The sequence below is a fragment of the Phodopus roborovskii genome, unplaced genomic scaffold, assembly GCF_943737965.1.
Source record: "Phodopus roborovskii unplaced genomic scaffold, PHOROB, whole genome shotgun sequence".
Classification (NCBI taxonomy): domain Eukaryota; kingdom Metazoa; phylum Chordata; class Mammalia; order Rodentia; family Cricetidae; genus Phodopus; species Phodopus roborovskii.
In genome coordinates, this window is record NW_026126470.1 from 27,452,261 (window position 1) to 27,465,947 (window position 13,687).

Sequence of the window (13,687 nt, forward strand, 5' to 3'; positions counted from 1 at the left end):
AACATTTAAGTTCTACTAAAATACTCTCTTTCCACCTGGTGGGATTCCTGACATCAGAGCACAATACACAACAGTTCTCATTCACCTGGCACAAAGCTTTTATTTGGGTGCTTCTTCTAGCAGCAAAAGCATACAGAGTGTAACAATTTTTCCTAGGAATGCTTCTCCAATGAGCCAGTTTCCACATCTCCCAGACCCACAGCAACCACTTTTTTGTTTGCTTGTTTTTGGTTCTGGTTTTCCAAGACAGGGTTTCTCTGTGTAGTCCTGGCTGTCCTGGAATTCACTCTGTAGACCAGGCTAGCCTCAAACTCAAGAGATCCACCTTCCTATCTCTCCTGAATGGCTGGGATCAAAAGCGTGCACCACCATCACCCAGCATCAGCAAACATTTTGAACCTACCCACAACTTCCCAGAGCCATGAAACATATCACTCTTACTCAACTTACTAAGGGCACTGTTAATGGATCAAAGTTGGCCAATGTATTTATTAGGCCTCCAATCTCTCCTTGTACCACTCCATAATGCTTGGTATTACCAGGTTATGGTTTCAAAAGCTATTTATCATGTCATATCTTGGCAATTCACTAAATGCTGCAACTCTAAACCCCTTACTGCGTTTTAGTCATCTTCTACAATGTGTCAACAACTTGTCTTTCACATTCTAACACTAAAAAATATTTACTTCAAAAATGACCACTCAGATGTACTTGCTCTTTCTTAATCCTTGGTGATATTCAGATACTTTCTCCTATTTGGGGAATTCTATCATCAACTATCCAGCTTCATGTCCTACTTTGCTATGAAGGTGTCCTTCTCCTCCTGAGCCCCCCCCCCCATGTAGTCATCCTTTGGCCTACTCATTGGACATTTTGCTAACACTTCTGTTAGATGTTTACATAACACTGTCTCCACAACTACATCACAAGTTTGAGATATGGCAGCATTCTTATTCGTGTCACACCTGTAGCTGAGGATCTAGGAAACATTCCCTTTAATTCTACAGAATAAAGACTTCTCTGAAACGTTAGATTATAGTGACTACGCGCATTAATCATATAAAATAAGTGCATGAAACATTTTCAGCCTTGGGCCTGACTTAATGACGTTTGCCTCCAAGAGAGAGGAGAGAGGTGAGAGAGAGCAGATTGAAACTCAGGTGTCTGGTCTAGCGTCAGGTAAGGCTGCTGAGTGCTGGCTGGTATTATCCCATTAGCCTATGCACTTCCACAAAGTACTGTAAGAGTAAAATCTACAATGGAAATACAGCCAAAGGGATTTAAAGTTTGTCTCTGCAAAATAGCAGCACTCAAACTTTCAACAGAGTAAGTCTGTCTCTAGGGCTGAAATGGGAGACCTTTCTCCCTTCTCCATACAACATCCTGATGTGTGTACACTAGCAGGAACTCGGGAACAGCAGCCTACCTTTTTTTTTTAATGTGTGAAAACAAAGAACAGGACTGCAAGTTAATGTGGACATTGGTCAGCAGAGTGAATTCACAAAACACACTGCAGAGCCCTGTGGGAAAGAGTTCTGATTTGCCAGTGATTTGAAAGAATTATTTAGTACTTACTGTCAGCTGATGTGTTGAGTTCTGTCTTGATTTTCGATTTCTCGAGATCTTCTTTATATTCTTTCTTAAGCAATTTAACTATCTTTTTGCTGTAACTTGACTTCTTTACTTTAAAGACTTCTTCATTTTCTTAAAAAATAAACAAAAAAACGGAAGTCTGAGGCAAACAAACATAGAAAATGTTTCCCTTTTCCCACATTTTCATGCTGCACAAATTCTTCCAAATATATTCACATGCAAAAATCACTAAGAAATTTTAAATTTATTTCGATCCACCATAGTCTCAAACACTGGCATTGCCAATCTCGATGATGCACACCTTAGATCCCAGCACTGGGGAGGCAGAGGCAGTGAATCTCTTCAGTTTGAGGCCAGCCTGGACTACAAAGTAAGCTCCAGGAAAACCAGGACTATAGAGGGAAACCCTGTCTTAAAAAAACAAAACACACACACAAAAAAAAAAAACAAAACAAAAAAGGAAGTAAGAAAAGGAAGGAAAAGAAAGGAAAACTGATACCCACTCCAGAAACTAAATGAAAATTTGAAAACTTATTGGGTATAAAGAACTTCACAAAAATGTTAATTTTTGCCTTATTTCGTCTATCCAAGGTGAAAAAAATAAGCAGAATGTTTCCTTAAAATGTTAAATCAAGGAAGCCGAAACAACGTATCCCTACAAGGTCCTCCCAAGCCGAGTAACTCTCATCACAATGAGTTATTTCAACAATACAGATACATCACTTTGCAAAACTGAGTCCGAGTGATTTATTCCTCACCTTTGATGTGAAAATCCAAGTCAAGAAAAAAAAAAAATAAAGAAAGAAACACTGCACCAAACCGCCCTCATCATCAAAGCCAAAACCCGGCCTGCACCTCCGTTCCAAACACGACAGCATCGAGGCCAAAGATAAATCACGCATGTTTGTAAAAACACGCCAGCGTTTCAGATCCTCGACTCAAGCCTCTCGAAACGCATCTCATTTTTCCTAGCTCGACACTGAGGTTCAAGTAAAATCATTCCTAAACGCCCTGCAGCCCGACCTCCCTTCTCCTGCATGGAGAGCGCGAGAGGCGACGCTCCGGCGGACATCTATCTGCTCCGCCCCTTTCCTCCCGCCAGGACCGAGCCCCACGACGCGGGGCTGCTTGGCTCAAGGTCACGCGGCAGCGGGGCTGCAGCTCCACACGGGTCCCGGGCCCCCGTTTTGGTCCCCTTCTCCAACAGCCCGGCCAAGGAAGGCCGAGGATGCCTAAGCCCAGAAGCCGGCCAAGGGGCGGGCACAGAGGCCTGCGGGGCCCTGGGAGCCGGCGACAACCGAGGGACTCGGGGCGTCTGCAACACGCGAGGCAGGAGAGGCGCGGGCCAGGGCGGAGCCGCCGCGGGGGCCGGGAAGCCCGGGCTCACCTTCGTCCTCGTCCTGGAAGCTCAGCAGGCTGGCCCTGGGCGCCTCTTTGTTCTCGCGAGGCCGCTTGCGCGGCTTCAGCCCGTTGCCGGGCTCTGCGCCGCCGGGGCCGCCGCCTCCGGCCTCGGCGCCGGGGCCTGGGGTGTGAGCGGAGGCCGGCGGCGGCGGCGGCGGGCCGGGGCCCAGCAGCGACTCCCCCGCGGGGGCCCGGTCGCCACCGCCAGGGCCCGGCTCCTCGCCTGAGGCCGGCGGCGCGGGCAGCAGCGGCGGCGGCTCCTGCTCCTCGTCGCGCTCCCGCTCCTCCTCCTCCGAGTCGTTCCGCTTGCGCACGTTCACCCGCCGGGCCTTGCGGAACATCCCGGCCGCCGGCGCCGCGCCTCCGCACACCCGCTCGCAGGCTCCGAGGACGGCGGAGCGCGGACTCCGCCACGGCGCACGCGCGCTCGCCGGGGCTCCAGCCGGGGGCCGCGCGGCGCTCGCTGGCGTCCACGCACGGCCGCCTGCGCATGCGCCGCCCCGCGCCCGGGCGGGGCCTCCCCGCGCCGCCCCCTGGCGGCCCGGAGGACTGTTGGCGCCGAACCCTCCGACTCCCGCGCTGTTCCATGGGTCACAAAGAGGGTCATCGAGAGGAGGGCGAGAGAGAGTGTCGCCGTCGCCTCCCTGGATGGCGCTGCGCACGGTGCGTTGGCCGCGCTCCCACGGAGCCTTCACGTGTGGGAGCCTCCCCCACGCGGCAAGTGGGGCGACAGAGGCCTGGGGGCGGGGCGGGGAGGGGGCAGACAGTTAGCCAGCGCGTTCCCATGGCTACCGATCCTCCCGATAACGGGAGGGGATGCTGCTGCCGTCGGGAACTCTTCCCACTTCCTGTCTCCGCCGCCTCTCTTCCGTGACAGACGCCCCCAGGGCGATCGCGCCCCACGAAGCATAAAACACAGACACCAAGGAGGCGGGGGCCTAAACCCTAGAAATCAAGAAGGTACAGACACCCTGCCTGGGAGGGCGGTGGTGGCGCACGCCTTTAATCCCAGCACCAGGAGGCAGAAACAGGTGGATCTCTGTGAGTTCGAGGACAGCCAGGGTGGTTACACAGATATCCCGTGTCTTAAAAAAAAATACAAAACAAACAAACAAAAAAAAAAAAAAAAACCAGACCATGTCCTTTCTTGCTACCACAACCATTCTTCCCAAGCAAGCAAAGTTGATTAAAAAAAAGCCAAGTTTACTAGCAACAGTACAACTGCTCCCCCCCACCAGCATGGTGAATTTCGGAAACGAATCTGTGGTAGTTTGAATGTAATTGACCCCATAATTGTATAAGGAGTTGCACTATGAGGAGGTGTGGCTTTGCTGGAGTGGGTGTGGCCTTGTGGGAGGAGGTGTGTCACTGCGAGGGCGGGCTTTGAGGTTTCCTATGCTCAGGGTACCACACTGTGTCTCAGTCGACTTCCTGTTGCTGAAAGATTTAGGATGCTCAACTATTTCTCCAGTCTGTCAACGCGCTGCCATGTCCCACCATGATGACAATGGACTGAACCTCCAAGCTGTAAGGCACCCCAATCAAATGTTTTCCTTTATGAGAGTTTGTGGTCATGGTTTCTCTTCACAGCAATAAAAAACCCTAAGGGAAAAAAATGGAAAGAAAATCTGACATTTTTTTTTTTCAGGCTATGTTACAGAGGAAAAATATGAACCTAGGAGGCCTTGAAGCCTGAAGTTGAGCTAACACACTTTTCCTGTTCATCACCAAGCCTGAATCTTGTCTTTCCCTCACAGAACCACAAACATCCTGGTAGATGTGTTTGTCATCCATTTACCTGTTTCAGAACCCATAAAACCAGTGGAGACGTGGCTCTGCAGTAACTATACCCACGGGGCAGCTCGCAACTACTTAATCCAGGCCCATGGTGCCCAGCTATACGTGCCATCCTGCATGCACGCTAGAAGCACTTTCCTTACATCCCGTCTGTATAAAAAGGAGACTGATTTAAAACATGCAAGTTAGGGGCGGTTAAGAGCTCTTTGCTGCTCTTGCAGAAGACCTGGTTCTGGTTCCCCATACCCACCATATACAACTATGAATAACTATGAATAACTCCAGTTCTAGGGGAACCTAAATCCTTTCCAGCCACACATACAGTTCACATAAAAGCATGAAGACAAGAACACACAGAGAATAAGACAAAATCATTTAAAGTATATATACTTATTTGGAAGTAATCCCAGCACTGTGGAGGCAGGAAAATCAGAAGTTCGTGTTTATCTACCCTCCAGTTGAAGGCCAGCCTGAGATACGTGAAAACATGGCTTTTATTTGTTTTTTACAGACGTTTCTCTGTACAGCCCTGGATGTCCTGGAACTCAGAGAGAGCCGCCTGCCTCTCTGCCTCCCGAGTGCTGGGGTTAAAGGTGTATATCACTACCTGTGAGCTGAAAATGTCATTAAAAAGAAAAAGCACAGAAAAAACAACTCAAACTATGGGGCTTTGTGCTTGTGGGGTGTTTTAAAGGAGAACCGGCACCCCTCTGAAAAACACTGTCTCCATTAAAAGAAACACAGAGAGAGGCTTTCTCTGAAGTCTCCTTTCAACCTAAAGATAGAGTTCCCAAAAGGACACAGAATTGTCTAAGTCTCCTCCCAGGGAATCGCATCAACTAGGGAGCATTACATCACAAGAGAGGCCATAGGAGTGCCGTGTCAGGTGGTCCCATCACCTGTTGAGATGGGCTGCTCCGACATGACTTTTATCACCTAAGAGACTCACCTCTAACATACACAATTATTGAAACTTCTGAGACTAGAAATCTTCCTCCTTATTCTGTAATAGTCAACTCTACCCTGAAGAGCTCTGAAAAATTGTCACATCCACAAGGTTATCCTAGATTAGAATTGCCAGGGCCCCGTGTAGAACTTGTGTGGTTTTGTGTGGTTTGTACTTGTACCAGCAAACATGACTGTGTGTTTTTGCCTGCACCACGCCCTCCATTTTCAATGAGATTTAAATTCGACATTGCAGCAGAAGGTTCCACAACGTCTGCCAGTAATTTTGGTTTCCTATACTCTGGTTCTTTTTTTCCAGTTCCCTTTAGTTAGACTTGAGATCTGCTGCCCTAGGACCCAGATGTGCAGTTATAAGCATCCTCTCCCACCCTTTTCCTCAGTGATCAGGAAAAGTTAGTATCACGTGACTTCTACTCTACTCCTACTACACTGGGTTCTTGTGTTCTGGCTGTTGAGCATTGGTAAAGTTCTGGTCACAGCATCCTTGGTGAAACTGAACTCCCATTTTCAATAACAAAAGATTTAAATTGTGCCTGGTCAGCTCCCAGACACCTGTACCCTGAGACAGATTTGCAGTAGGATAGAGACAGCAAAGGTGTGCAAGGCCCTGTAAGGCCTGTACACATCATGTCTGTGAGGACACTGGCCTACTGTGTGCAAGGCCCTGTAAGGCCTATACACATCATGTCTGTGAGGACACTGGCCTACTGTGTGCAAGGCCCTGTTGATTCCCCAGAACATCAAGAGAAAGACAGACTGTGTTGAACTATCATCCTGAAGCTTTAAAAAGACATTGTAAAACTGTGGACTGGGTGTGTGTAGAAGGGAAAACTTGTCATTTTAAATACTAAAGATAAGGAAGATGTAAGTTTACCATTCCACCTGTTCAGGTGGTAAACAGCAGAATTAAACACTGTTATCTTGCTGCCAGAGTCGGCCAAAGTTCCCCCACCCAGACTCTAGACTAGAGGACATTAAGTTCTGAAAACTGAATAGCTGTTCAAATCCCCCGTCTGCTGCTATACCTTACATCGAAAGGAATTACTTGAAAGAGCACTGGGAACTTTGAGTGTTCAAGCAACTAACTTGGGTACTAATGTTTCATTACTACACCATCACATTGTCTCTATAGAACTTTCTACATCAACTTTTGTTTAAAATGTTAATCTGTTGTTTTCCCCCACCAAATCGTGATTTCACATGAATTAACTGACTGAGAAATCCTGTCAAATAGTAAGTCAGTTTGACTTGCTGACTCAGCCTTAGCTCCTGGAATGGAGACCAGCCTTTAGCAAATGTAGTCTCTGAACACAGGTGCCAGTGGCCATGAAGTATCTTAGAAGGTGTTTAAGGATGTCCAGGATAGAGACAGGACATTTGTCCAGTGTAACAGTTCACAGTAACTCCAGAGTAGCCACCTCCTGAAGAGCTTTTCCTAGAGTGTCTCGTAGGAAATGAGTGTTGACAGTACTTACACTTACCCAGTCAGAACCTCACATACCCACCCTCTGTACAGGAAAGCCTAAGTCAGAACCAGAATGCTTTTAGGGTTAGGTTTACTTTTAGAATCATTTAGATTTGGATTATATTCAGTATAGTCTAAATATATTGAATACACTCTAACTCATAATGCCTTCTTTAAATGCGTGTGTGACCAGTGCAAAAGTAAAATTATCAATGCATCCTTTCTTAAGAACCCACCATGGCCTACATTACAGGCCGCTGCGGGAGAATTTTAAAGTGCATAAAAATTTTAAGACAATAGGATTATAAACATCCTATATGGGTATAAAACACAATATTTCTTTTTGTGTATATATATTTTGAGTTTTATCAGAAGCCAGCAAAGCTATGTAATAAATATGCAGTAAGGTTATAGCGTGATTATAGGGAGAGAGTGAGATAGGACTTGGAATTTATTAAAACTGAAGTGGAATTTTAAATAACCTTTTCTAACTGAAAACATTGCCGCATTTTAAAACCGGAGACGATTCTGTACACAGCTTACACCTTAGCTACGCTCTAACTGCATTTCCTCCCAGCGCCGCTCGTGAACATTCTTTCATTCATCCTTAGCCCCATCAGTGTCCCAGTGGGCACTCACATTCCCGATGCCCAGACGACTTCTAATAACCCTCCTCGCTGCCTCTCCGCTTGGGCCACCTGCCTGATGAGTGCAGCTGGGACCCGAACCCACCACTCCTGCCGGCCCACGCACTTGCTCTCCCTCGGATGAACTCAGCACCGTCTGCTGTCTACCCTCTACTTGCCTGCTGCACAGTATTTAATGCCCCCTTGAATGTGCGAGGAAGACATGTATCTTCCTTCTCTTCCTCAAAACGATGGCTAAACTTTTACCAGCTGGCTGCAGGTGACAAACTGCTGGCCCCAAGCACATGGCCCACAGTTCCTCCTAAGAGTCATATAAACAGTTGTGAAAGGGTTTTGAACCAGCAGCTGCTGCCAGATGGGAGGAATTTACAGGCACGCGTATTTCTAACTTCACTTCTTTTACACTATTGATAGGTCTCCATCTAAATTCAGTCTGTAATGCAGTCGGTAATGATGGTCAATAGATGTAATTTAGCATTTTGCTTACATCTTTCTTGCCATCTCTTTTCCCCCAACTCCCTGTCTTTCCTCACTTAAATGTTGCCTCTGAACTATATCAGTAACGAGGCCATTGCATTTTCTATTAAAATCCATAGTTTAAACTTTGTTTGGCCTAATTTAAATGCCGACATTATGGACCCATGTGAATTAGTCTGAGTGGTCAAATCCCCTGTCGATTATGCAAATGTAGAAGTTTCAGGTTGAGTTACCTTATTATTAAGGTTAAGATGGGAAAAATTATAAATGTGACAAACCTATGATCTTACAATACAACTATTTCTTACCATTCTGTTATCATGAATTCAGTTAAGTTCCAACTTTGTTTTATTCTAAGTTTAGACAACCGGGAAGGTTTTTTGTTTTTGTTTTTTCCTGAGACAGAGTTTCTCTGAGTAACCCTATCTGTCCTGAAACTCACTCTGTAGACCAGGCTGGCCTCAGACTCACAGAGATCCACCTGTTTCTGCGTCCCAAGTGCTGGGATTAAAGGTGTGCGCCACCAACACCCAGCAACTGGCATGGATTTTAAATATCTAGTTTTAGTCTTTATTCACGTGACTTTTGTGCATGCCACATAGGTACAGGTCCCTGTGGCAGCTAGAGAAAGGTGTTGGGCCCTGTGTAGTCAGAGCTGCAGATGGCTGTAAGCAAACCAAAAATAAGGTGGGGGGGGACTGGATGGGGGGGACTGGACGGGGGGATGGAGGGGGGGAGACACTGGACTTGGCCTCTGAGAAAGCAGCATGTGCTCTTCGGCTTTGAACCACACGTCTATCCTGGCATGGGGTTGAAAACTGCTGAAAATTAATAGTAAATTGGTTCTCTATGAGGGGAACTTTTCTTTGTGTAATTGTGAACCAGTTTAATTATTTTTTAAATACTGTCTTATATGGAGTGTCTTAACTTTCTCATCTTAAACTTCCAGATGGACTCAGGACCCAAAATTCATTTTAAAATTAAGTCTTTATAATTTGAGCCCTGAGTTAGGAATGATTATTACATTCCCAAGCTATCACTAATGTGGCTTAACAATTCTACTGACAATGATTCTGATTTCTGGGTCGAGAGGGCAAAGGATGGGAGGGCAATTGGTAAGAGACGGCTCGGCGTATAGAGAGAACAAAGATGTGTGAACAAAAGTGGGGAAATGGAAAGAAAGGACCAGAAGAGCCTTGCCCAGACCGTGCTCTGTGAGAGGGAGGGGCCAGAAAAGAGCCCCTGCCCTGGCACTGGGCTTTGTGCAGAAGCTTGAGGATAGTACGTGCATGGCTGTCGGTGTATTCTCACTCACAGGCGTGCCCTGTGCGTGGCTGTCGGTGTATTCTCACTCACAGGCGTGCCCTGTGCGTGGCTGTCGGTGTATTCTCACTCACAGGCGTGCCCTGTGCGTGGCTGTCCATGTATTCTCACAGGCGTGCCCTCTCTTAGAACCCCAAGGCCTTCATTAGTGTTAAGGTTCCACCCACTCCTTCATTCCTTCCCAATCTCCATAAACACGCCTTTAAAATCCCAACCCCTCAATGCATTTGTTTTTAACAAGTATTTGGGAAGTCTGCCATTTAGAGGAACTTAGGTTCCCCACATCTCTGAATTCCAGGCTTTGTCACAAAATGAAAACTAAAACAAGGCACAGTGGTCCCTGATCTGTAGGTTGATTTATAAGCCAGAAGTTTCCATCTTTGAGTTGTTCTGAGGAGTGTGAAGAATGTAGCCCTGCCTCATTCCACCTGGGACATGAACCATCCCTCGCCTGTCATAGAAACACTCTGCATACTACCAACCATCAGGCACCTAGTGGCTTGCCTCTGTTGTCAGACTATTGTATCCAAGAAACCCATGTTTTACTCTGCAATTGCCATCACATGCAAAGCAGCGATGCTGGCAATTTGGCTATGCCAAAGAGAAAGAATGAGTACTGTGGAATAGTGTGTGAGCATGATTGCATAACTTCCTTACAGTATGTTACAATGTTAATCCCACAGTGGTCTCAGTTTATAAGTTAGATTTGTCGTAAGCTTCTGTTTAGGAAAAATACAGTATGCATAGGTTTTAGTACTGTTTGCTCAATCAGGCATCCTGGGGTCTTGGAGCGTACACACACAGCTAAGGAAGGATTACTGTATCCTGAAAGAGGATCCCTTCCTTGGGGCCATGCCTACACTGGGCTCCAATAAATAGTTCCTGGTGCGCGCTCCTCTCTCCCTTCTAAGTGGACAGTGCTCCACGGGCTGCCTGGTGCAAACACCTAGCTACTGGCTGGCCCTCAGGACATATCTCACGAATCAAATAGCCCCCAGCTTTGGGAGTGGAGCAGAGGCAACTGGCTGCTCTTGGGTGTGGCTTTGTTGTGAATGGAGGCCGAGAAGGAAAGGGGACACCTGTCTCGTGGCCTTATTCCCAGATTCCTTGTTCAGATGGTCCCATCATTTTTTTTTTTTTTCCAGGGTTCCTGCTGGATGGACACGGGAAGCTAGTAAATGATGGTGACAACATAGCTTTTGTTGTTTGGCATTGGGGAAGTTTTAAAGTAGGGAAAACCAGGGAAGTCACCGGCGAGGCTAGAAATGTTGTCAATACTGTATGACTTTAAAGACGAGTCCCTGTTGAAAAGAGCCATATCTAAGACTGAGATGAACACACATGCTTGGCAGCCTTTGTACGAGGAACTGCCTTGCCTTCTGCTGTGGATGAGCAAGCTCTGCTCCCGGGAGGGATGCTTGGCCTCAGCGTTGATGCGAAGCCTTTTCAGCCCACAGAGAGCCAGGTACTTGGTGGGGAGAGTGTTGGAACCGCACAGGGAGAGCTTCAAGTCTTGGACCAGAGTGAATTCCAGCAGCCGGCCCAGTGTGGCTGCATCTGTGAACCAGATGGTCAGGTCGTCGTGGTAGCTGGTCTGCTCCGTGGCAAAAGGCAGAACAGATTTACAGCTGCACACCAAGTTGGCCAAACTGTAGTCACAGTCCCTGATGTCTACAGGGCAGCTGCAGTTCCAAATGGCATTTCCCTTTGTGAAAATCAGGGTGCTGTTCTTCTGACCTTTCGTGAAGTGGCCCGGTGCAAAGATGCCTACGGCTCCGAGCAGAAGCAGGCAGAGGCTGGAAGGTGGTGTCATTCTTGTCCAGCATGGACTGGTGTGTTCCTTTTTCTCCTTCATGGGGCAGTCCGTTGGATGTCAGTCACCTGAAAGGAAACCCGGTGCTTTACTATCACAGCCTGCTTAGAAGTGCATACCCTGCTGGAAAACCACTCCAAACCACCAGCCGGGAACTTTGCTGCCTGCAGTTCATCCAGACAGGCAGTGCTCTTATTCCTGAGAAGCAGCAGCCAGACTTCTGAACTCTGCTCAGTCAAGGCATAAAGCTCCCAGTGTTAGGCTGACAACAAGACTCACATGCTGGGGAGCTGGGGTGATGTCAGCCAAGGGGATGGATAGCACATGCTATCCACTGCATGGATGTCAGCCAGGGGGATGGATAGCACATGCTATCCACTGCATGGATGTCAGCCAAGGGGGTAGATAGCACATGCTATCCACTGCAGGGATGTCAGCCAAGGGGTAGATAGCACATGCTATTCACTGCATGGACGTCAGCCAAGGGGTAGATAGCACATGCTATTCACTGCAGGGACTCCGGTTACTGCAGTGAGCACACCCTGCCACCGACCAGTTACTGCCTACCTGTGCCTGCATAGCCCAGAGCAAGCACATGCTCTTCTCCCACGCGGGCTGCCCACCCACGCACGCACCCTGGATAACCAGCACAATGTGAACAGCCTTTAAGCATTTAATGGTAAAATTCCTTACAAACCCCATCTCCTCCAACACAATAATGCCTTCTCAGGTCCTACAGGGCACTTGTGTACCAGAGTCAACCGTAACTATGTTAATTATGATTAAGTCTGCCATTTGTTTGTTTTGTTTTATGAGGCAGGGTTTCTCTGTGTGGCTTTGTAGACCAGGCTGGCGTCAAACTCACAGAGATCCACCTACCACTGCCTTCCGAGTGCTGGGACTAAAGGCATGCGCCACAACTGCCCAGCTTCAGTTGCCAATTTTAATCTGTTATCTGCGTCTATCCCATAACAAATCTTATGAATTTATTTTGTCAAATAATTTATTGTGGGGTCCCAAACTAAGCAATAAATAAGCACGGAAAAATAAACTGGGACACATTTGTACTTTAAAGAGTAACTGGGGGACAATGACGGACTGGCCAGGGATATAGTTGATGAGTGTCCCTTCTTGCGATGTCTCCATAGGAAAATAAGAATTGTGGCAGAAGGTGTCAGATTTCGGTTTGCAAAAACACCTGTGCTTATTGGACACCGTAGGGGCTGGGGAAGGCTTGGCATCTGTGACTGGGAAGGGCAGAGCTGTGGGCAGGACCGCCGTAAGAAGGGACAGGAGGCAGAGAAGGCCACTCTGAGGTGCTGGATCTATGTCCAAAGAGTACGGTGACAGCCCGAAGGGGACACGCTGGGGCGGCAAGCACCCAGAAACTGAAGGAGGCAAAGCTGGAGACACCAGGGCTCGGACAGACAGGCACACGTCTCAGGCAGGACAGAGATGGGCTCAGCCAAGTGGAGGCCTGAAGGACAGACGCTGGCAGCAGCCGTGACACAGCCTTCCGGCCAGTTCACGCTCACGGCCAGCCCTTCGGGGGGGTCCTGCCTGCATGGAGCTTTTGTTCCAGTGAACTTGATTCCAGACCCTTCCCTGTAACATCAGAGCCCATGGCTAAGCCAGACCCGCATGGGAGGACCCAGAGCTGCAGCGAGGAGGACCGCCAAGTCAGGAGCCAGGCAGGCGCGAGCCAGGCCAAGCGGCAGAAAACTCCACATCCACGGGAAGTGTGAGCTGTCCTCCCAGGCTATTCTCGGTGGGAGAAGATGAACAGAGGCAAACCGGGAATGTCCACAGAACAAAGATGGCTCTACAGGCACAGCAGAGGGGTGGGCTGACTTTACTGGAGGACTGGGTAAACTTTGCAGTGCCTTGAGTTAATTCTGAAGCGGGCATGGGAGATTCTTGAAGAGTTTATTAAAAGCTGTATTTGTGAGTAAAGAGCGCTGATAAACTTGGGGCCAGTGTGCTCTGTGAGCAAGAGGCGTGCCTGTTTTAAGTGTCATCAGTAGGCATAGCTGACTGACTGCCCCACTTTGCAAGGGACAGAAGGGATTTTACCAGCTACAAGATTACTTTTAGACGAGCAGTTGTCCCAGATTCTACCAGGTTTCTGGGACTGCACACCCCAGTAACCTTGCCTTCACAACACTGGGAATACTGTGACTGTCACTGGCTCTCTCTGATCTCTGC

General features: G+C 48.0%; 2 protein-coding genes across 2 annotated transcripts in view; both read right to left on the reverse strand.

The window, feature by feature from the left end:
• Nucleotides 1-3,401, reverse strand: part of Paxbp1 (PAX3 and PAX7 binding protein 1) — a 29,775-nt gene extending 26,374 nt beyond the window's left edge. The window contains exons 1-2 of the mRNA XM_051191863.1: nucleotides 2,981-3,401; nucleotides 1,576-1,704 (exon numbers count right to left, since the gene is read on the reverse strand). Coding sequence (XP_051047820.1) covers nucleotides 1,576-1,704; nucleotides 2,981-3,335 — 484 coding nt within the window. The 5' untranslated portion in view covers nucleotides 3,336-3,401. The remainder of the gene's footprint in view (nucleotides 1-1,575; nucleotides 1,705-2,980) is intronic.
• A 7,428-nt stretch (nucleotides 3,402-10,829) lies between these two features.
• On the reverse strand, nucleotides 10,830-11,500 carry CUNH21orf62 (chromosome unknown C21orf62 homolog). The gene has a single exon (XM_051191867.1). It carries the CDS (start codon nucleotides 11,480-11,482, stop codon nucleotides 10,841-10,843), a length of 642 nt encoding a protein of 213 aa, XP_051047824.1. The 5' UTR covers nucleotides 11,483-11,500; the 3' UTR covers nucleotides 10,830-10,840.
• Between the last annotated feature and the right edge of the window lie 2,187 nt (nucleotides 11,501-13,687).